At 44.6% G+C, this 24658-nt stretch overlaps 1 protein-coding gene across 1 annotated transcript in view; it reads right to left on the bottom strand.

Annotated features, from left to right (window-relative positions):
* Positions 1–416: 416 nt before the first annotated feature.
* CAPN8 (calpain 8) overlaps positions 417–24658 on the bottom strand; it is a 70742-nt gene continuing 46500 nt past the window's right edge. Inside the window, exons 17-21 of the mRNA XM_054975058.1 lie at positions 22970–23038; positions 12231–12309; positions 7370–7486; positions 4675–4733; positions 417–1153 (exon numbers count right to left, since the gene is read on the bottom strand). Coding sequence (XP_054831033.1) covers positions 1130–1153; positions 4675–4733; positions 7370–7486; positions 12231–12309; positions 22970–23038 — 348 coding nt within the window. The 3' untranslated portion in view covers positions 417–1129. The remainder of the gene's footprint in view (positions 1154–4674; positions 4734–7369; positions 7487–12230; positions 12310–22969; positions 23039–24658) is intronic.

Genomic DNA, 24658 nt, shown 5'->3' with positions numbered 1-24658 from the left:
TAAAATAAATGTAAGGCTATAAGGCTTGAAAATCCAATGTAAGTGTTGTTATTACCCTGTGACAAACTCACAGCAATGTTTGAACAACAGAGAAGGAGCATGATACCTGAAACAGCTGGCATCCTCACAATAATACAGAAATTGTTCACTTTTTAAAAAAAAAGTTTTCTCCATAAGGAACTATTCATTGATAGCGTTTACGATGGATTCATTTCTTGATTCTTGGATTCCAGAAAGACTTAATTGCAAGTCAATCCATCACAGATCTTTTGCTGGCTGCTTAAAGTAGAGGGCATTGTGGGAAGAATCATGAAGTGCTTTAGTTGTGTGGATCTGGAGACAATAAAACTTTCTAGCATTTGTTGGCTGTCGAAAGCAAGATTTATTCCCAGTGTCCCAGTTACACAGAGACACAATTCTATCCAGTCACGTCCTTCAGATTCCTTCTGAAAATTTGCTTCTGTAAAGCCTTTTCTCAGTCACAGCAATCTCACCTGTGCTACAAATTAGCTATCCTATTATCCCATTTTTATTACTGCCCTCATCTCTGCCCTCTCTGTCTGCCTAAGGACGGAGACTACCATTCCTATTTTGCCTTTTCAAAATACATGTAAAAGAAATGGCCAAACATAAGTAATTGTTGTAGGACTTTGGATGTTCTGATACTGCAAACAGAAGTATGAGATTCAGATACTGCAGAGAAGATGCCAGAAGCCATGCAAGTATCATCCTCTTTTCTGATCATTCTGGTGTACCTCTTCAGCCATTTTCTGGCTATGCTCCCTACTTGCTATTTTTAAGATGCGTCATTAATAATATGTTGGAAAAGGTACTTATATTATAATACTTTAAAAATCTATCTTGTTAAACATTCTATATACCTCCCAGAACACTGTTAGTATTAATAAATGTTAAATGGTGGCAGAATCAATAAAAGGTCTATATAGCGAGGGTATCAACTGAAATTGACTTTCTTCCATAAATCAAGGAATGACCTTGTGAACATTTGAAATCAATCACTGTTTCCTTCATTTCCTTCTTATCTTTAAGACATAGATAGAATAAATATTTTCTCAGAAGCTTCCTGGTTGAAAAGCTGTAGCGTTTGCAAATGAATTCCAATTGTTTCTTAAACCAGTGTTGAACACAGCCACTAGGAAAGAAAGAGAGAATAAATATGTAGATGCAGGGCATCAGCTTAACAATATTCACCAACAGTGTTAATGTAGTGTTTTCTATGGTGGTTGCCAGAGCTGCTGTTACAATCTGGAATGCAGACCAGTATTTAGTAGTCTGGACTTTGAGGGCTGTTTTTATGGTCTCTAAGCTGAATATCTGAAGATTCGGGGACATTCTGGGTGTGCTGCTGCAGATGCAGAGGTCTTTTGGCCCAATAATATGTCCTATCACATTGAGGTCATGAGACCCCCTATGATTCTGTACTCCTTTCCACGCAGACTGGATCCTGTTGTAAGCGGTCGGCCCAGCCTCCGCCATTTTAATAAGCAGTTCTAGGTACGGCTGCTTGTGATATTAAAGATGTTCAGGCCTCTGGAGTTAAAATGGCTGCTGTATTACCACTAGAGAGCCTCCAACAGTTGCTAAGTCCTGCCTGGGAGAACATGGCATGCATGGAATGCTGCACAGGAATGCAGAGTGATTGAGAAGCTATTGGATTTATTATCCCTCTGGCCCCAAAGGGATCCAGTGCAACAAAGGTCTCACAGAGTCATCCCCACTTAGCATATTCCTTTTCCTCCTCCCATGATGAGATCTCCTGTCCATGACTGAGGAGCTAATCAAATGACATTCATAAGTATATACAGTTGTTCCTGGGAAAGTACAGTCTCCACCTAGGCCGTTCCCACATGGCTTACCTGAACCCAGAATGCTGCGCAGCATGCCGAAAAAAATGCGGAAGATTGCATTTTCTCTTGCGAGTTTTGCGCGATGTTGCGCAACATCGTGCAAAACTCACGAGAGAAAACGCAATCTTCTGTGTTTTTTTCCGGCATGCTGCGCAGCGTTCTGGTTTCAGGTAAGCCGTGTGGGAACAGCCCTAAATTCATTAACTTAGCTCTGGTGGACATCATCAGCAAACTATCCTCTTTGTGCCGTGCTAGAACTAGTTTTACATTTGTATTCACACACCCTGGCAGCTACCCATCAAGGCCATCAAATCCTTTGTTAAACCCAGGAAGTGACCATTGGAGTCTTTGTTCTGACTGCCAGGTGGGCTCTTCCACCTCAGGGCACATTTTACCTATAAAGATAGGGCTCTGGCCTCATTCAAATTGCGCACGTTTCCTGAGTCCAAGCGCTGCTCCCTTAGGGTTGCTTCCCTAAGTCTCTCCCTCTCTCCTGGCTGAGAATGCTGGCGTTTGAAGCTCTCTTCCTCCATGGACCATGCTGCTCCTCTGATTGGTAAATATACTCCCTCCCCCACTCTATTCCAACTTCTGGATAGCTTCCTAGGACTCTCTCTCTCTCTCTCTCTCTCTCTCTCTCTCTGTGTGTGTGTGTGTGTGTGTGTGTGTAACATTTTCAATTAACTTTGTTTGTGTATGTTAGTTTTTCCTCTTTAAATAAAATTATTCTTTGACCTTAAAAGCACCAGCCTGCTACCTTGGGGAGGGGACCTGGTAGAAATTGGTGGAGATTTCCCGCTTGTTACCCTTCTTGCATAGCCATTCTCCTTGCTTGCTAATCCCCCCACAAATCATTTTATTGCAAGGAGACCAGATCCAGTAACACTGTCACCACCCAACTTTAAACTACTTAATGGAAGCAAGGGGCATGACAGAGAAGGCTTGACTGGAGTTAAGAGGAATGTATTTATCACATTTTTATCCTTCACTTCTGTCAAGGAGGTCAGATTGGTGTACATGGTTCTTCCTTCCACATTTTTTCCTTATAGAAATCCTGTGAGGTAGGGTGGGCTGAAGGTAAGTAACTGGCCTGAGATCAGCCAATGAGCTTTCATAGAGGAAGGTGTATTTGAACATAGGTGTCTTGCATTTTAACCATTACACCATTTGTTGCATGGTGATCAAACTATTAGGCCCAGCCATATGGTTCATATGGTTTTCTTGGAAAAGAAGGCCCTGCCCGTTTCCCAACACCAGCTCCAGTAAGTAGTATGACTTTGGAGTGAGGGGTGGTGAGGATGTGATATATACTGGAAGATTTAAAGGCATTCAGGTTCCAAAGCACTGCTAATAATAATCTTATTTTCCTCAGTTAATTATAAATCTGATCAATGGAGAGGTCATCCATCCCTAGGTATTGGAATGTCTTCTTTCACTTCAAAGCATGCATCCTATTTCAGATTAGGTACTAAATTTGAAACATACTGCATTGTAAGTAACATGAAAAGTTTACCAGCTTACAAAAAGGAAAAGTATATCAGACTGCACTTTCTGTGTAGCTTTAAATAAAACAGAATGCCATTTCCTCCCAGCATCTCTTATGGATGTGACTTTTATTGAAATCCCACAGCAGGGCTCTTATCCATTCCTGACTGTAGGTAATGTATTTCCTGCATGCCCTGACACCTTTTGTACACTTTTAAGAGTATGAATGCTACCAACAAAGGACACAGAATCATAAAATTCAAATCCCAGCCTGTCAGGTCACTTATTTTACCTCTACCTGTGGAAAAATTGTTTCCTACTGTGCATTTTCTATTGCTTTGACTCATTCCCTTTGAAAGAGGAGAGTGAAGGATTATCATAAAAGAAAAAATAGAGCTATTCAGGAAATCTCTCTCGCTCTCTGTAAAAAGGATTATTTTCCAGATAATCTATGTTTCTTGATGAATTTGGCAATATATATTTTGTCTGGATCTTTAGGCTATCACTATAAAATGTACAGTCTGATCATAAACATTTTTACTCAGAAGCAAGGGCCAGTTCCCACAGATGCCAGTGAATCAATCCCAACCTAAACAGAAGTCTCTAGTTGACTGTAGCAGCTGTGTGGATTCTGATTGTTGTAATAGTAGCTACAAAATCCCCTACTTAGTCTTTGGTTTCACCTAGATTCTTCAGACAGCAGACAGAAGGTAGTAAATAGCAAGCCTCATTTTATCCCCATTTTACCTTATCATCAATTGTGTACTGTCACTGCTGTCTTATTTTTTTAAAAAAATTAACTTTAAGATTGTTGAGTCATTTGTTTTATGGTGACAGCCTAGGCTGTGTTCTTCTTAAAGTTTAATTTTACCTTGCATTTTATGAGAAGTTGGTTATCTTGTGCAATTTTTTATTTTAATATAGGCATGTTGTTCACTGCAGTATGGCTTACAAGCTATGGTAAAAACTGCCTGCCTGCCTACCTTGGGTCTACAGAGAAAAGTGGGATAGAAACATTTTAATAAATAAAAAATGTTAATTAGCAAAAGTGAATTTAATTTAAATGACTTTTAAAACATCTAGCACTGGATGTTGATGAGACCAGATTACCCATAATTCTACATGCTGCTTCTAAGTATATGCCAATCAACTATTACAGTGTGTGATATTTAACAGTGGAGAATGGTTCTTCCTCACTGTATACTGAATGATGGTTTCAGCAGATCTTTCAGCCAGTTCAAAAGATTAAAAATGATGGTGATGTATCATTACCAGCCTGTCACCATTTAACCATATCACAGTTACCTTTAATAATTATTACCTCAGCCAGGGTGAGCTGGACAACTCCACACTTATCCTTGTCTAAGATCTGAAACATTTCTTAATAGAAAAAGAACAGCAGATTACTTTAACAGTAATTTTAGATACATCCACAAACTTGGGAATGAAACAAGGAAGCATGTCCTGGAACCTGATTTATTCAAATCTGAATTTAGGTTGCTTTTTCTGAACCCTGTTGTCCAAAGACACTTATGGAATGTCTGCAATCCCATTTTCACTTAGGAGTGGAATACATTTTTATGTAGCTGTGCATTTTCCATTGTGAACTTCTCATTTTTCAGAAAGTAAGATACCAAAGACTATCTAGAACTCTCCAGCACAAAGACGAGACCATCCATGCCCTCCTATAATCAACCCATAGGAGTGTGCAACAGCCAGAGAGCAGATTCACTTTACAGTTGAATCACCAGAGCAAATGAGTTCAGATGAGCCAAGCAATATTCAGGAGTGTAAAACACAAACACATGATGACACTCCTTTATTCTGCATCAGACTACTGCAGGATCTATCAGTCTTGTCTGCTCAAGTTGTTAGTAGCTCTCTAGTGTCTCAGGCAGAAGTCGCTCTCATTACCTACTACCTCCTCAAATTTCCCCCAGTGGCTGTAAACAAACTACCCTGAGTGGGGATAGAATATCTTTCTGACCTCAAAATGGAAATTAAGTCGATTCCAAGCACAAACAAAATTATCTACTAAATCTTCTGAGTGGGAAGCTTTTGAATTAGAAACCAATATACACATGGGGTGCAATTCAGAGCTGTATCCTAGACCTCAGTTTTTATGTTTCTCCAGCATCCTCCACAGTTCCCTGAAGTAGCATTCAGAATCATCTCAATGGACTGATCACCAGTCATCTTCAATTGCAAGCATTAAATTGAATATTAAAATTGAAAAACCTAATCTGTTTATTGTTAGATGGGTGGGTTCTGAATTTCGTGTTTTCTCAAGTGACCTCAAAAAGATTCTACACAGACTTCATTTCACTCTTAATTGACCACAAGCCCCAATCAACATCATCATTGCAATATTTGAGTGAGACACAGAATAGTCTTTGCTGCCGATAAGACACTGTCCTTTTTTCCTTTTCTGAAAGCCAATGGAGATATATACACCACCACTGAAGAACATACAGAGCTTGAGAGCCAGTTTGGTGTAGTGGTTAAGAGCACGGGACTCTAATCTGGAGAGCCGGGTTTGATTCCCCACTCCTCCACAAAGCCAGCTGGGTGACCTTGGGCGAGTCACAGTTCTCTTGAGCTCTCTTAGCCCCACCCACCTCACAGGGTGATTGTTGTGGGGTAATAATAACACTTTGTAAACCGCTCTGAGTGGGCATTAAGTTGTCCTGAAGGGCGGTATTATAAATCGAATGTTATTATTATTATTATTGATGATGAACAAATGACAGGGCATTGCTCTGGTTGGGGTGATTGTGGTAAGACTGGGATATAGTAGCCTTGCAGGTGTTTACCACAGTAAAAGATTAAATACTGCTAATAGTATAGTGGAACAACAAGGACAGAACACATTTTTAAAATGTCTAAAACCTCTGAGAGTATTAAATAGGATGTGCATAAGAGGCAGAAGGTTTGTGCCACTGGTATTGTTATAGGCAGTATCTGGCAGATGTTTGTGAACTATTGCATACTACATTCTCAACAGCAGTATCTACACAATATTGCAAAAAACTCAGGTTCTCTCAGAAATGTATCATTATGAATTTTTAAAAATAATATATTACCTATCCAGAAACCTAGGGTTGCCAACCTCCAGCTGGTGGCAGGGGGTCTCCTGGAATTATAACTGATCTCCAGGCAACAGAGACCAGTTCCCCTGGAGAAAATGGCTGACTTGGAAAGTGGATTCCACAGCATTATACCTGGCTGAGGTTCCTCCCTTCTCCAACACCTGCCTTTGCTAGGCTCCACCCCCCAAATCTCCAAGAATTTCCCCATATGGACCTGGCAACCCTACACATTTATTACTTTGGTGTGGGTCTGCATTTCCTGTGTAAAACCCTTCTTTGTTCACTGTGTGGGTTGTAAACAGCAAGATGGCAGTCATGCTTTGGATATTTAGATGAGGGCAAAAACAGACACAACAGTCCTCACACATCTCCATTCATCTGTAACAGGCAAATTGTGTATGCAGTGCACACAAGCCCAATTCAGATTGAGACCGCAAAGGTGAAGGGGAGAGGTAACATTTCAACCCCCACTTGGTTTCACTAATTAAAACTGGACTTCTTGTGGTGTTAGCATTTTGAAGGGGAAAAGACACCCTAAACTGTCTGCATATCTGTACATATGCATACTCTGGTTTCTACATCATGACTGTTTGTGCTCCGAGTTTGCAAATTAGTCCCTTCAGCAGCTGCTATGGATCTGATTTTTGGCCTAGTGAAAAAACAATTTGTAAGCCCCTGAATCTGCTTTGTCAAATTTAGAGGCTGGCATATTTTGGATCTCATTCTGGCTTGAGAGAAGAGATAGTTTGGTTACTTTTCTAATTTTGGAAATTAGAGACATTGTGTAATGGCTCCCTGTCACTGACACACAGTTCTTTGTACTCAGTCTAAAAATACTGAAAATCTTTTGTGTTAACCGGAGGGTGGTGCAGTTTGGTAGATTCAGTGGTTTGTTATTTGTTCTTTCTGGGCTGCAAGCAAACTTACTGAAAAGAGTCTCCAGGCGAATCATGCAGGCCATGAAGCCATCAAAGTCAATGGTCAGCTTGCTGCAGGCATAGCGAATAGTGATACTGTGCTGGATCTTGTTATTCAGAGTGAAGCCTATAAGGAAGGAAAGCCATGAAGTAGTAAACGGATGTGGGACTGTGTGTGCTAGTCCACTGCTCTGTTTCATTTTGCCATTTTAGCAGAGCCAGGCAAGGATGAAGGATTTGGCTATTTATTCTGTCGGGTTTGCTGGCCTCTTGTCTCTACAGGCTTTCATTTTCTCAGTATCTATTGTTCTGAAGTGGACACAGGCCCAGCACTTCCTCACAATGCCTCCAAAAAGTAACATATTTTATGCCAGTTCATAGGAATTTCTCATTTTTATATTTGGAAGGTAAGCAGCTAAAGAGTACAGTTTAAATGTAATCCCAGGGCTCCAACAAAACAGAATTCATGATGGTGGAGTCAGTTTCATGCAAAATACAATTCAGTGATTGTTTTAAAGCTTTGTTTAGGCACTGTGTGTAGCCATATTTTGCTGGACAAGATGAAGAAACGCATATGATGACAATCAGAGTTTGCTCACATTGTCAATTTAATCTGCAAGAGGGGCTGTGGCTGAGGAATAGAGCACATTTTGCAGAATACCTCAGGTTCAGTCCCTGGCATCTTGAGTTTCAGGTCCCCAGGTAGCAGGTATTAAGAAAGACCTTTCTCTGCATGACGGCCTGGACAGCCATTACCAGTCAGATTAGACGATACTGAGCTAAGTAGACCAACAATCTGACTTGGTATGAGGAAGTTTCATAGGTTCGCCTTTATTTTCACTGGAAAGAATGTACTTTTTCTGTGCATTCACTTGTCTCTTCTTTTATCATGCTTGCTATATTTTGCATTGAGAATTTCATATAGCCTTGATGATACTACCCAAAGCTTAATTCATTGGAGAGGTGGTGTTGGTTTTTGTATGATGTAAAAGCATTGAGGTGGCTCATCTATATTCCATTGAATATATTCTAGCTCAGTTCAGACATAATTTATTATTTATTTTATTGGATTTTTTATCCACTTTTCTCATAAATGGGCTCAGAGCAGATTACAATACGAATAAATAAATTACAATTAAAACAGCATTAAAATCATAAAATACAGACGCAATATATTTGGGTGGCAACCCAAGTTGCTCAGCCCCCATCCAAAAACATTCCATGAGGTGGGAATGGGCAGAATATATTAATATTTCAGTGGGAACCGGGGGGGTGAGGGGGTTTTACCAATCCCCCCAACTGGAGACTGGTACAGAAGCCCACCTGTACCTAGACCTCAGCCTGGCAGAACATCTCCGTCTTACAGGCCTGGTGGAAAGAGAGTAAATCCTTCTGGGCCCTTGTTTCAATGGACAGAGACTTCCACTAGGTTGGTGCCAGGACCAAAAAGGTCCTGGCCCTAGTCAAGGCCAGGCAAGTATCCTTGGCGCCAGGGACCACTAGCAACTGTTTCCCAGCTGAAAGGAGGAACATATGGTGAGAACATAAGGGAACATATGGTGAGAACATAAGGCACTTTGCATGGGGCTACTCTTGAAGACTATCTAGAAATTTCAATTGGCCTAAAAATGTACTATCAGACTCTTATCAGGAGGTGGATACAGGGATCATATCACCTTGTACTGAAAGAACTGCACAAGCTGCCCCATCTTTTTCCAGGTGCTATTCTTACCTTTAAGTCCCTAAATGGTTTGGGGCCAGTGAAGGACTGACTTCTCCCATACCTCCTATCTTACCAGTCAAGATCCTTTTCCCAAGCCCTACTCTCTTTGCCCCCACCTGCAAAGGTGAGAAGGGTGGCAACTAGAGAAAGGGTATTTACAGTAGTGACAGAGCACATTTTAATGCCCCCATTGAGGCTTGTCTTAGAGCGGAACTACAAGTGACAAAAGGCACAGATTGGACACTTGTCAGCTTCCCTCAAGTTTTGATGGGAAATGTAGGCATCCTAGTCTTGCAGCTTGGCTCTCTGTCCAATGGACTTTTCAACTGTCACTTGTCCAACATTCCGCCAAGCTGCCTACATTTCCCATCAAAACTTGAGGGAAGCTGACAAGTGTCCAATCTGTGCCTTTTGTCACTTGTAGTTCTGCTCTTATTGTCCCTTTATCTGAGGGGTTCCATAATGTTTAGCTATTTAATGTTCTGCTTCTAGCCTGAGGACTGTTTTATTAATATGATTTCAAGCTACTGAATGTCATCTCTTCTATTTGTATGCCCCAGGCTTGTTTTTATGGGTTATTGTATTACTGATAATTAGAGGTGGGCACGATCCAAAAAAAATACCGATCAAGCTGATCGTGGATCGGTGCCGGTGACGATCCCGAATCAACGATCCACACCGATCATCTCCCGTTTCCGATCCGTGGATCGTGGAGGCAAAAGCGGAGGGGCGTCCCGCTGTTCCCAGCGATACAGGAACGGTGGCTGATGCTGGCAGCATCTGTGTTTGTGTTTGGCTGTCTGTGTTTTGCCATCAGAGCTGCCTATGAGGGTTTGCAGGGATGAGATTGGAGTGCCCATGGCTACAGAACACCCCCTTCCCCCTCCCTCCCTTGGGTGTCTTCTCCCAGCTGGTGACTGCTTTGCTGCTCCGTGGTTGGAAGGAAGCCGTGCTGATCAAGGAAAGCTGGGCTTCCATTCGCGTTTCCAGGGCGACAGAAGGAGGGCAAACACAGCTCAGTCATTCCCCTGGCTCCGTTGCCAGGGCAATAGATTGCTGGCGCCTGAGTGTCTGGCTTCCCGATCTGAGCACGATCGCCCCGATCAAGCCCCGATCCAGCCCCCCTCCCGACCGCTGGATTGTTGGCCATGCCCGAGCACGATCCGCCGGGTCCCGATCGCACGATTGCCATTATCGTGGGTTTTTTTCTATCGTAATGTGGATCATACCCATCTCTACTGATAATTCTTATACGTAGTTTTTATAACTTCATTATACAGTTTTTATTTTGTGAAGTGCCTGGAACAGGTATCTGGAGAGGCAGCATATAATATTTTTAAAATAATAAACAAACACCACAAACTGATGCTGTCTATGGCTGTCTAAGCAGTACAAAATGGCTGCTGGAGTTTCATTTTGAAGTCTGAGGTGACTTGCAGTGAAATCCTAAGCAGAGTTACTCCACAATGGGCTTAGACTGGAGTAACTCTGCTTAGGATTTCACTGCTGGGGAGAGGAGCACAGGAAGAAAGGGTAAGAAGGAAGGTTGAAGGAAAGGAAGTAAATCCAGAGTGGAGGGGCAGAGAAAAAGGGTAGAAGCTGCAGCAGCTGTCAAGGAAGAGAGGAAAGGACAGAAAGCAGCAAATAAGAGAGGGAACTGAGAAAGATTGTTTGGGAAGGAAGGAAGCGAGGAAAGGGGACAGCCTGTAAGGGCTGCAAGGTGAAGAGAATGAGGTAGGGTTGCCAGGTCTTCCTTACCCTCCCAGTGGGGGGGGGGAGCAGCATTCAATTTTTCTGAGTCCTCATGCCAATAGCCCCTGTGAAGGGTGGGGGCATGCCTGCCACCAGGCACAATGACATCACTCCTGGAAGTGATGCCATTGTATCTCTGGGGAGCGCACCCAGTGCACACTTGCTTGGAAGGTTTTTTGCCTCCTGGTCCTGTCCCCTGGGGCCTTTCCCACTTACCAGCCAGATGAGTGGCAGTAGGGGCAGAGGCTGGGAGCAGAGGATCCCCTGCCCCCACTGGGGGACTGGCAGCCCTAGAAGGAGGGAAATTGGAGACAGTGTTCAGAGAAAGACCAGCAGCCTAATCCAAATTGGAATCAATCACAGTTGGTTTTTAAAACTAAACTATATATTGGGGGATTCAGTCATAAATCCCCAATATCACGGCCATTTTCACACATCTTTAAAATAGTGCAAGACTCACTGAACGCTGGTGGCTTCATCGCATGATTTCTGACATCACCTGGATGCAGACAGTTATGAGGGCACCATAAAAATGGCATCGTGATGAGGTGACGTCAGAAATTGCATGACGAAGCCACCAGCATTTGGTGAGTCTTGAGCTATTTTGAAGATGTGTAAAAACAGCCCATGTCTAATTTCTATGGTTTAAAACAAATATTAAGTTCCTTAGTTAAAAGGAGTCCATTTGTGCTGCTATTGGTTCCCACAGAAGAAAAAGGCAAAAGAGTCTGCCAGCCTTTACCCTTATCAGGCTAATAGCAGTTCAAGATGTGTTTGCTTTGGCAAAATGGGACGTGGAAAAACTTCAACCCCATCCCTTCCCCAGCGCTGTGGCCCCACTCCAAAAAGGGCCCTACAGTTGCTTTTGGGAGCTAAACTATGTATCAAGGGACCTAATGCAGATCCCCAGTAATGTGTCTAGTCTGGCTCTTAAGTAGCTCAATTGGAAATGATGAATTGTTTCTGTGAACAGAGGATTATTTGTTCTTGTAAATTCAAACTCTGCAAATGCAAGATACAGTCTTGTCTTGTTTCTTTTACATGTGACTTGAGATATTATTTTGATGAGTTTACATTGTTTTGATCTTTGCCACTGACAATCAATTTAGTGCATGTTTAGATTTTTTTTTTTTACAAATCTAAAAAGAATTTGGAAAATTTTCCATGACAGACAGCTTGCCCATCACTACTAAACGTTCCTTATAATTTCCAGCTGTAGAAGAATATGAGGTAAGTTTCAGGACATGTTCTCACTTCAAGCAGGGCAAGAGTACAGCTCAGCAGAACATGCCCTTAAATCCTCTGCAATATACTTGGGAGTACCTGTTAAAGTCAACATGGAAAGGATTTCCTGAAGGTGGAACATTTGAAACCCCCTGCAGTACAGGTAACATACCTGCTTCCTTGAGGGCATTTCTCATTTCATTCGCATCTATGGTTCCAGACTTGTCCATATCTACTTTCTTATAGATTTCCTAGAAGGAAAAAAAGGAGACCACATTGTTTGCTATTTTAGGCTTGTTTTAGAAGACTTATCTACTTGGCTGAGATAGCTGGTGCTGCTCCTTCCAGGCAAGAAAGCCTGTTCTCTCTGAAAGTGTTAATGATTGAAGGGGGAGATTCAATTACCTAATGACAAGCTATGTACCCTGGGAAACTGTCCCCATAGGGCTGGCAGCTTGCCCACCCACAAGACAAACAGGCCCTTGAGAAATAACCCCTTCCTTTGGGAATGCCTGTAATATTAAACTCTATTGTGATTAATACTTTAAAGGAACAACTGACAGTTCTCAGTGCCAAATGGTTTCTTACCCAGCTCTAGCTGTGTAATTAGAAGCTATTCTGGCCTACGACACAGTGGGAAGTTCTGCCATGCTTGTTCTTTCTCACTCACCCTCTACAGTAGAAAGTAATCAAAATGTTGAGCACTGAGGGTCTAATACAAAATGTACCATGAGTCGGAAAGCTAATCTGCATATTTTAGTTGCATATAATTTACACAGTTTTCATGCATCTAGCTGATGTCAAGCTACCACAGGGAGGATGTGGCAATATTTTCTCCCTACAATGTTCTTCATCTGAAGCTGTTGTTCCTAAGTATAAAAGATATTTTCTGACATTGAACAATATGACTGTATGAATTTGGGCTTTGTTTTAAAAACTTTAATCTTATTGCTTTTTTGTAAGTACATTTTTAAACATGTATCAGCAGCTGGGTGAGCTGCATGTTTTTATGGGCCAATGAGCATTGTGGCTCCAAGCCCTGCTACATTCTAGCTCCATATTCCACCACCTCTGCTATAACCTTGGCTCCCTTTCTTCCCCCCATGGGTCTATTCCTCCCTCCAACTGTGGCCACCTAATCCCCCCACAGCAACACTGCAGAGGTCAAACTGTGACTTCTTTGTATTCTTTTTAGCCCTATTAGCATCACTGGGTCTAAGGAGCAAGAAAGCGTAACAGCAGTACTGCAGGGGCCTCTGGACCGACTGGGAAGGGTGCCTTAGAAGGCTAGTACAGTATTATTTTCTTGTGCTCTACTTCTTCCATTGAACCAGAGCTGCCTTCTCATTAGAAAATGGGAGATCAGTCCAGCAGCCAGGGTCTTCTGCAAGATGGACCTCAGAAGGTTCCCAACCATACATGCCCTGCCATAGCCTATCCTCACAAGTAAGGGAGGGGGGAAGAGCTCATCACCCTACCCCCATAATGCTACCTGCTAACAAGCCAGGAGGCTGATGCCAGCCTCTGTTAAACGTTGTCCTTGAAAGCTGTTTCAGGTTTGCATCTGAGGTTGAAAACCTTTTGTTTGGCAACCAGCCTCAGTCTCCCAATGTCAGGTCCAGTATATATGTAAACTGTACTGACTCCATTTTCTAATGCTTCTAGTGCTTAAGTGTTTTCCCACAGGTGCACCCGTTCCCAGGCTTACTTCTCGTCATGCGAAATTGTTATGTCTAACACCGTTCCACCAAGAATTGGCCTTGAGAGAGAGCAACTTTCCTGAGACTGAAAGATATTGTTTTGAGAACTATGGGGGGAGGCTGGTGCAGCTGGGAACTGTTACTTTGTACCTCATGCTTTGCTCTTCATTGGTAACAATGATCTTGTACCATCCTGAGTCTCCTATTCAGGACAGTGGACTATAATGAACCATTTCTACAGTAAAGTTTCCTTACTCAAACAATGGACTCTTGTTTGCTTGTAAAGGGGAATCTGTGAGAAGGACATTATTTAGCCACAGTCTGACATTTTGTTACCAATCATGCCTGAGTCGGGCCCAGCGGAATCCAAGGCAGTCCCGGACAGGGATCCTTTGTTTGATCCGTATGCGCCTCCCGACGAACAACCAGTGCAACCCCAGGAGCCTGTGCCAACGGGGAACGGAGCTTCAACTACTACCCCGCCTCTCATCGATCTCGGCCGTGGAGGGGAAAGGCCGACGGCCACCACCCTCCCCTTGTTCTCGTTACCCACACCGTCGGAGTGGGGACCCAGACCCCGAGAAACGAGGGAGCGCAGGGCCAGTGGGGTGCACCAACAATTATCCATGGACGGGCGCCGGAGCCTAGAGACAGTCCCTGAAATTGACAGCAGCCAACCGTGGCTGTTTTGGAATAGAACGACCGAGCACACGGAATGGGATACGTCCTGCCGCGGCGTCCTAAGTTGGGATTATTCGGAACTTGCCCAGTGGAAGGAGCCACAGGAGGTTCCTGAATCAAGTTGGGTGCAGATGCAAAATCGCACCCTTGCTGTAGATTCCGGCATTTCGGCAGTGACGGGCCTAGCCAAAGGAATTCTAGCAGCGAGATCGCAAGACGAGCAGGGAGACCCTCCACCCTGGGAGCCGTTTTCCCCGGTAGCCACCGCCGCAGGAGGTGCTACGATGGGCCAATCGGGTCCAAGTCGAATCCAACAGCTGGAAGCTAGATTGATCGATATGGAGGACAGCCTAGCTCATGCCATACATCTGCTCTCGGTGATGGTAGCAGGCGAAAGACCATCACCTGAGGAAATGGCAGTACAAATAGCAACACTACAAAGCGTTATTCCACATATGAGGGATACCGTCCCGTGGCAGCCGCCGCACTCCAGTTACCCGGCTGACAGTGAAGAAGGATCCCGCATCATTGTCGAGGGCCCTATCGACCCTCCCCGATTGGAAGGAGAGGAGGAAACCTATCCTGAAGATCCGGGAAAAACTCCCTTGGAACTCCCGAGGCTGGATGAAGTTCCACCTCCCGGGGATACTCCAGTTGAGCTGCCTGGAGAAGCACCAACGGAACCCCCTGGACCGGACGGAGATCCACCTCCCGGGGATACTCCAGCTGAAGTGCCTAGAGACGTTGAGGAAGGGCCAAACCGTCCGACCACGTCGCCGGTGATACCCCCTCCAGCTTCCCCAATAACGGTCCGGCCGGATCAGTCAGAAGAGCCTCCGGCTCCTCCAAGGGAAGGATCGCCACACCAACCGTCCGAAATTGTTCCTATTCAGCAAATCCCAAGGGAAGATCTACCAGGGCCACAGGAACAGCCCCTACTTCCCAGAGTAATAACGCCGAGAGGGGTAAGCCCACGCGGTCCAACACCCATCAGGCCTTCGCCGCTGCGGCCCCTCCCGCTGCGACCGCAACTAATACCTCTACAGCAACCGGTACGTTTGCTTCTAGACCAACCAATATTACCACCTCCTAATCAACCGGTGGGGCCTATACCACTACGACCCCGCCGACCCGCCCCTCAGCGGCCGATCATGGCCCAACCTCTACGGCCACCTCCGCCTCAACCGCTACTGCCGACGCCTCCGGTGTTGCCACCACCAGCCCGGCCGCGGTTGCCGCCTCCAGCCCGGCCGTTACTACCGCCACCAACCCAACCAAGACCACTGCTGCCAGCCCAACCGGTGTTACCGCCGCCTGCACAGCCAGTGCCGCCGCCACCAGCCCAGCCGGGGCTACCGCCGCCAGCACAGCCGGCACCGCTACCACAACCTTGGCCCCAACAACCCCTCCTTGTGCCGCAAGGGCCCTTGATGGTTCCGATGGACTTTTACCCAGCACCAGCTCCGAGACAAGACCTCCCCATGGGCTGGGTGAAACTAGAAGCTACTTTTGACGGGGATCCCTCCAAACTGGGATTTTTCCTAGTGCAGGTAGTACAATTCTTCAACCGGTGGGGACACCTCTTTGGTTCCGAGGCCAGCCAAATTGAGCATCTCGGTTCTCGTCTACAAGGCAAGGCAGCAGACTGGTATGTAGGATTGTACAATATTGGGGCCCCGGAACTTAATACTCTCCAGGGGTTGGTGGATGCTATTCGAGCGCAATACGAAGACCCCTTAGAGGAAACTAGGGCCCGAACAGAATTGCAAGCCATTAGACAAGGCAGCATGTCGGCAAGAGACTATGTTACAAAATTCCGACAACTAGCTGCTAAATGCCCTAGGTGTGAGGAATCCACCAAAATCATTCTGTTCAAGCAAGGGCTGAACCTGAGGCTTCTAGATAGAGCCCTTATGCAGGACAACCCGCCTACTCTATTGGGCTGGATCCAACTCGCGTGCGAAGTTGAAAATCGCATTTTGGAAGTCCGCTTGGTCGAACAACAACAGCAAACGGGACAAAGACGCCCTCTGACTCTACAGAAGGGAGGACGGGGTGTTGGGTATGCAACTCGCGGAGCGAGAGATGCTAGATGGCAGCAAGGGTTGTGTTTGCAATGTGGACAAGCCGGTCACTTTGCAGCACAATGCCCCTACCGGCCTGTGCAAAGACCTCCACTCCAATTACGACGTCCAACCCCTACCCCATTTCCTCCATTCCAACGCCCGACACCGGCTCTCAGAACGGGCAGAGGGCGCGGCGCTCCCCTGCGACCTGCCTCAGACAGAGGGTTAGAGGCGGAAGAAATCATGGAATACGACTCCGCTTCCCCAAATGTAGAGGGGAATCCAGAAAGCCCTCAGTCGGGAAACGAAATGGATCTGTCGTAAAAGGGCCCAAACGACAGATCCACCCCAAACCAGTCCCTACGCGGGACCGGCCGCCTGGGTCCATATTATTCATGCCTGTGACTTTGCTTAACCCGGAGAGGAAGATGCACATCCGTGTACAAGCTCTCATCGACTCGGGCTGTTCAAGAGACATCATCGCCCCAGCCCTAGTCAATGGACTGGTTTTACCAGTCCGCGAATTGCAAAACCCGGTGATTTTTGAACAAATGGATGGCACTAACATGAACCCTGTTACCACAGAAACAATTCCAGTAGTCACGGGCATGGGCCAACACTGGGAGAAAAGATCTTTCGTCATCAGCTCTACTGCCAAATACCCGTTAATTCTAGGCAGCAAGTGGCTTTGTGATCACAACCCCCACATAAATTGGGCTGAAGGGTGCGTCACCTTCAACCACGCCAACTGTAAAACCCACCGATGGGACCAAAATTGGGGCAGTGATCCCTCCAGCACCGAAAAGGCTCTGCTCACCAGGGAGGATATAAAACAAATACCCGAATATTATTGGCCTTTCTTGAACGCCTTCTCCGAAAAAGAAGCCGATACCTTACCCCCGCACAGAAGAACCGACTGCGCGGTCGAAATATTACCAGGGGCCTCACTGCCCAAAGGCCGACTCTACCCTATGAACCCCCGTGAACGGGAGGAACTCAGGAACTTCATCGACACCAACCTCCAAAGGGGATTCATCCGCCCAGCCAATAGTCCCCATGCGGCTCCCGTCCTCTTCGTAAAGAAAAAAGATGGGGGACTCCGGCTATGCACGGACTTTAGAGGACTTAATGCTGTGTCAACCAACAACGCCTATCCCATCCCGCTCATCCGAGACCTCCTCAACGTCGTGGCCCAAGGTAAGATCTTTACGAAATTAGATTTAAAAGATGCTTACTTCCACGTTCGTATTAAGGCAGGGGATGAATGGAAAACTGCGTTTAACACGCCCCTCGGACAGTTTGAGTATCTAGTTATGCCGTTTGGTTTGGCGGGAGCCCCTTCCGTTTTCATGTCCATGATAAATGAAGTCTTGCATGAATTCCTCTATAAAGGTGTTGTGGTGTACCTTGATGATGTGTTAATTTACTCAGACACCGAGGAAGACCACATTCAACTAGTCCAAAAAGTACTGGCTACATTAATGGAAAATAAGCTGCCCATCAAGTTGTCCAAATGTGAATTCCATAAAACTGAGCTCACCTACCTTGGTTACTGTATTTCCTCAGAGGGTTTGAAAATGGATCCATCTAAAGTACAAGCGATCCAAGAATGGCAAACTCCCACCACCCGTAAAGAACTGCAGTCCTTCCTAGGTTTTGCCAACTTTTACAGAGACTTTATTGCAAATTTCGCGCAGATCACGCTCCCCCTAACAGAACTTTTAAAAACCAAAAATAAAGGGGACCAAGCAAAGAAACCCTCCTCCCGAATACCATGGACATCCGATTGCCAAACAGCCTTTGAATGCCTGAAAGAGCAGTTCATTACAGAACCCGTCCTCTCCCACCCCAACGAAAACTGCCCTTTCGTAGTGCAGGTCGATGCCAGCGATACAGCTATTGGAGCGGTATTATTGCAGAAGGGGGAGGACGAAAGGCTGCAGCCTTGTGCATTCCTATCAAGGAAGTTCTCTGAGGCTGAGAGGAATTGGAATGTATGGGAGAAGGAGGCCTTCGCTGTCAAGGCGGCTCTCACTAACTGGCGGCATTGGCTAAAAGGAGCGAGGCACCCTTTTGAAGTTTGGACTGATCATAAAAATCTGGAAGCCCTTCGCAGCCCTCGCAGACTAAATGCCAAACAATTGCGATGGGCGGAATTCTTTTCCAAATTTAATTTCACTTTAAATTACCTACCGGGCAAAACTAACTTTCTTGCAGACGCATTATCGCGCATGCCCCAACACAAAAGCAAAAGGGAGGAGACTATAGACACAGTCTTCTCACCTACGCAATTGGGAGGCGTAGTGACTACCCGCAGCCGAACAAGCCAGCCCCTCCCGCACAGCCAAGAGTAGAAAACGAAACTTAAAGCTGAAGTAGAAAAGGAGGGGGGTAAAGCACCCAAAGCTAAGCTGATTCAATCCCCACAGGGGGATTGGCTTGCCGGAACCAAATTTTATGTCCCTGACAGCCTCAGGCGGGAGGTTTTGCAACGATGTCACGATGCCCCCACGGCCGGTCATTATGGATACCTAAAAACGTTACATTTAATACAACGACAATTCTGGTGGCCGGGCATGCGCAAGGACATTTCTCAATATGTTGGTTCCTGCCCCATTTGCCTCAGCGCCAAAACTCGGAAAGGGAAACCTTCGGGTCTCCTACAACCATTAGAAACACCTAACCGACCTTGGGAAATAATATCCATGGACTTTATCACTGATTTACCCAATTCGAAGGGACATAATTGCATTTTAGTAGTGGTAGATCTGTTCTCCAAGCAAGCACATTTTATTCCATGTACTGCTGTGCCCACTGCTCGAAAATTGGCGGATTTATTTTTAAAACACATCGTAAAATTACATTCTTTTCCGTCCAAGGTGATTTCGGATCGCGGCGGACAGTTCGTTGCCAACTTCTGGCGGGAGCTTTTACAAATGTTGAATATTGAACAAGGAATCAGCTCAAGCCACCACCCACAAACCGACGGACAATCCGAAAAAACTAATCAGATCTTAGAGCAATTCCTTCGTTGCTACATTAATTTCCAACAAGATAACTGGGTGGACCTTCTCCCTCTTGCTGAATTCTCATACAACAACAGTGTACATGCTTCCACTGGGGAAGCCCCTTTCAAAGTCGTATATGGAGCTCACTTCAACCCTTTCCCGCTGGACGCTCCCCCTCTTCATTCCCCTAGTTCGCCGGATGTATCTTCATGGTGGGGAGAGGCCGCTCACCAATGGACTCTTATAAAACAACACCTCGAGAAAGCCAAGCAGGATTATAAAAAATACGCAGATTGCCATCGTGCGGCCAATTGGGATTTACATCCTGGAGATCATGTCTACATTTCTACCAAGAATTTGAAACTGGCCCAAACCAGCCGCAAACTAGCACTAAAATTTCTCGGACCTTTTCCTGTGCGCAAAGTAATCAACAAAGTGACTGTTGCCGTAAGTTTACCCAAAAATTTGCGCCATGTGCATGATACGTTCCACATCAGTCTCTTAAAAAGAGCCCCAACTGATGACAAATGGCACGTCAAAGCTCCACCCATCCCAACTTTGATAGATGATCAAATACACTATGAAGTACAACAAATTCTGGACTCTAAATTCAAACGTAACCAACTTTTTTACCTCATTAGGTGGAAAGACTTTGATTCTGGTTATGATGAGTGGGTGAACTCTGTACATGTTCATGCTCCTAGGTTAACAAAAGCGTTTCATACTCGCTACCCATACAAGCCGGGGGGAAGTTTGTTTTAAGGGGGGCAGAATGTCAGGTCCAGTATATATGTAAACTGTACTGACTCCATTTTCTAATGCTTCTAGTGCTTAAGTGTTTTCCCACAGGTGCACCCGTTCCCAGGCCGACTTCTCGTCATGCGAAATTGTTATGTCTAACACCGTTCCACCAAGAATTGGCCTTGAGAGAGAGCAACTTTCCTGAGACTGAAAGATATTGTTTTGAGAACTATGGGGGGAGGCTGGTGCAGCTGGGAACTGTTACTTTGTACCTCATGCTTTGCTCTTCATTGGTAACAATGATCTTGTACCATCCTGAGTCTCCTATTCAGGACAGTGGACTATAATGAACCATTTCTACAGTAAAGTTTCCTTACTCAAACAATGGACTCTTGTTTGCTTGTAAAGGGGAATCTGTGAGAAGGACATTATTTAGCCACAGTCTGACACCCAAAAGGAAAAGTCTCAAAAGTCTGACGAAGATGTTTAAACTAAAAAAGAAACAAATTGGATAAATGGGTCTCTTTTCAAATTGGATAAATGGGTCTCTTCCCCTTTCAAAAAGTTAAAATGGGGAGCTTCTACAAATTTCATCTTGTACTAAAAGAAAGTGCACAGCATAAAAGAAAAATGAAATAGGAGCACACTGCAGGGCTCCTGGGCCCATTTCCCATGCCTTTTCACCCACCAACGAGGTGAGTAGTGGCCCAGGAACAGAGGCTGGGGGTGGGAGATCCCCTGCCCCCACTGGGGGAATGGGATCCCTATGGTCAGCTGACCTATGCATGTGGAGGAGCTAAATAAGGAATAAACTAGGAAGCCTTTGCTGTAAAAGCTGCATTGGGTCAGAAAAGAGCTGCATGTTTGACTCAAGGGCCTAGTCCTTTAGTCATGGAGTTCACCATGAGAAAATTGAACTATTCTGAGCCTTTTTGTTAAGCGGCTGCTAAGTACCAAGAGGAGGTTTTTATTTATTCATAAATATATTATTCCTTTTTTTCCATCATAGAACTTAAAGTGGTGCACAGATATCTCCAAGGTCCCCATCCAAGACATGAACCTATTTAGCTCCAGTGAGGTTGCTGTATCAAGTGCCATTCAGCTGCATCTTTGGGAAGAAAAGTTTCTGAGCAAGTGTCATTAGGGCTGCCAGGTCCCCTGGTGGGAACGGGGAATCACCTGCTCCCAGCCTCTGCCCCTCCCCCCCCACTCACCTGGCCAGCGGAGGGGGTGAGGCCCGGGGAACAAATCTGGAAGGCAAAAAACCTCCCAGGCCAGAGCACAGTGGGCATGGTCCTGCCAGCCACGCTCTCGGGCCTTTTCCCACTGCCAGCCAAATTGGCCCCTGTGATACATGGGAGCATGCCTGCCAACAGGTGCAATGACATCACTTCCAAAAGTGATGTCATTAAGCCTCCTTGGAGCACACGCACATAGAGATCAACAAGGTATGTGCCAGGTCCCCCTGGCTCTCACCAGGAGATTAAGGGGACCTGGCTAAGCGTCACAGAAACATATCTTGAGTGAAACGTGCACTGTAATGTTTGACATGTAATGTATTTAATTTGGTTCTGCCTGCTAATGTGGAGTTTTTAATATTTGTTACTGTGGGTTTAAATGCAGGTGTTTGAGGAAAGAAGGAGGGAGACTGGATGGGTGAATGGAGTCTACTCTGACTGGATGGTAGCTGTACCCTAGGGAGCAGAGTAAACTGCAGTTTCTAATCAGAGAGTTGAAGGAAGAAGTTTTAAGTTAGTCTTTGAGTGTCTCAGATAAAGGATTCTGGCTAAATCAGGCAAGCTGCATGGAAGCCTGAGAGCCTAATTCTGTTTAAGTTAGTCAAAGTGTATGTGCACCTGGGTTTGTCTGTGTATATCTGAGAAATAAATTATTCTAGTCAAGTCAGGCAAGCTGTGGATGAGAAGAGAGTTTATTCTGTTAGTAAAGACCTGTGTGAAAAATTAGGTTGTGTGACTGAGTCTGTGAATATACTTTTAAGAAGAGAGAATTATTTCTGAAACCACCAAGAACTATTCTGAAACCAATATGCTTATCAAAGCTCTGCACACTTATGTCCTTGTGAATAAATTCTACTTTTATTTAAGAAAAAAAGTTCCTTTTTTACCTCACAACCACCCTCATGTGCTGAATGTTCTGTCAAACTACCATCTATAACAGCCTTCTTATATAACCAGTTAAACCAGGGATGTCTAAGGTGAGAGCCTTTGGTGGCAGTGAAAACCTTTTGAGGGAGTCAGGGAAGCAGCAATACATGTCACACAAACAAAGAAGGAAAAGTGTTCTTGAGGCAGAAGCCTGGGTAAAGTGGAGGACACCTGAAACTCCATGTGAGTGGAAATAAAGAGTGTTGGTTGTGATCAGAGCCCTCCTGAGGTATAAGTTTAAGGTAACAAAAGGAGGAGCTAGACTAAAGGTCCAAAGGCAAAGGTTATAATAAAGAAAATCATTACATGCACAGACATATGTCTGATCATAAAAACAAACTTGAAATGGCGAAGAGACACTGCAAGGTACAGACAACTGTCTACAGAATACAAGACAACTTTGAACTAAGCTGTATATTGGAGCCCTGTATGTAAAACATGGCAGCTACACAGAAATATTTCTTTTCACACCTGTACATTGAAATTCAATTTCTCATCAGTCTTAGGACATCTCAAGCAGAAAGTTGTATATTGAAATATTTTGTTTTACCAGGTATTTTTGAATCTTCATCCAAAGAATCTTGAATTCTGTAACCCCCAGGGTGCCCGTTCCATTGCTCTGGGATGTGTTAAGGTCTAGTTTAAAATCACAGTGGTTCTCTTTTTCAAACAAACAAACAACAAAAAGATAAGGTTTCATGGCACTGATAAAAATGAATGACTCACTGAAATGTATACTGTGCCATTTGATGTGATGCATGAGTTTGAACTTTCATCCACCAAGTGGAGACATACCTGCTATTTCAGTTTGCCTAGATAAAGCAGCTCTTGGGTACCCTCTTGCAGCATGACTTATTATAGTATTGCAGGATTACACAGATCATGGAGGGTGAGAAGCTGCCATCTCTTTTACAATCCTACACACATTTAGTCTGCTCAAATCCTGTAATGTTCTTAGACTTTTCTTCTTTTCAGATTCACTTACCTGCAGCTCCCATCCAGGCACCAAACAGGCTTCAATAGTACTATGCCAGGTGCTCCCACATTTTTTAGAAGACCTCTTAGACATACTTGCAATTATGAGAGCAATCCTAGGTAGGTCTACTTGGAAACAAGTCCCATTTTAGTCAATGTGGCTCAGGAAAGCATTCTAAGCCTAAGTTACTCTGTTACCTAGAATAAGAATAAGAATAAGAATAAGAATAAGAATAAGAATAAGAATAAGAATAAGAATAAGAATAAGAATAAGAATAAGAATAAGTTGTAAGGACAACTTACAAAAGCAGTTTACAAAATATGCTAATATTATCTCCACAACAATCACCCTGTGAGGTGGGTGGGGCTGAGAGAGCTCCAGAGAGCTTTGACTAGCCCAAGATCACGCAGCTGGCTAGAAGTGGAGGAGTGGGGAATCAATAATAAATAAAAATAAATTTCCAGTTATATCAGGAGCACAATGTGTGCATTGAAAACTGAGCTATTTTCCAACAGGTGGGGGCAGTTTGGTTTGCTGAGCCCAACTGCAAATCAAATCAAAGGAAGGTTACCTATTAAGAATACAGTTTCTCATGGGTGAAACAACAGTAGAGTAGTAGAGGGAGATAAAGAAGTAGGCAATAGATGAGAATGTTCTAAAATGTAAATAATGGAACCTGCAGGTTATTGTACCGATCATTATGCCAAAACCCTCTTTGATTATACATGGCTGGGCTGGAATTTAAAGACTGTAGAAGCCTAACCCATGGTTTAATTCTTGCATTCTTTGTACATGAACACACTCTGACCTACTGGTGCAGCAAAGCTCCTCCCTCTAGATTACAGCTCACCCTCTCTAGCAGCCTGCAATTGTGGCTTCTTGCCAGCCACCTGCCTACCCATCTACAAATTTATTCTAGCACGTTAAGCCATTTGCATTGTAATTACTTCCCTGAGAGAGAGAGAAGGACACACTGTGAAGATTGGCAGCTCCCCCATCTTCTGAGACATGTGATTGGGAGGAACTGTTCCAGCTTAACAATTCATCCCTTCCCCACAGTTCTCCAGATCTCTCTTTGTAGTTTCTCTGTGTATAAAGGGAGAGCAACAAATAGTGTAATCAGAATAGATCCAGATTCTGTATAACAACGCAGGTAACCCACTGAAGTCCAAACAGTTGCTGAGGAATTCTCAAGCACCCAGGCAGAACATGAACCTGAGATAGCAAAAAACCAATCACAATGGCAAGTTAGCAATAAAGGAA

This window comes from Eublepharis macularius, chromosome 1, assembly GCF_028583425.1.
Source record: "Eublepharis macularius isolate TG4126 chromosome 1, MPM_Emac_v1.0, whole genome shotgun sequence".
In the NCBI taxonomy this organism is placed as follows: domain Eukaryota; kingdom Metazoa; phylum Chordata; class Lepidosauria; order Squamata; family Eublepharidae; genus Eublepharis; species Eublepharis macularius.
The sequence above is the reverse complement of the archived record's forward strand: the minus strand, read 5'-3'. Positions and strand labels throughout refer to the sequence as shown.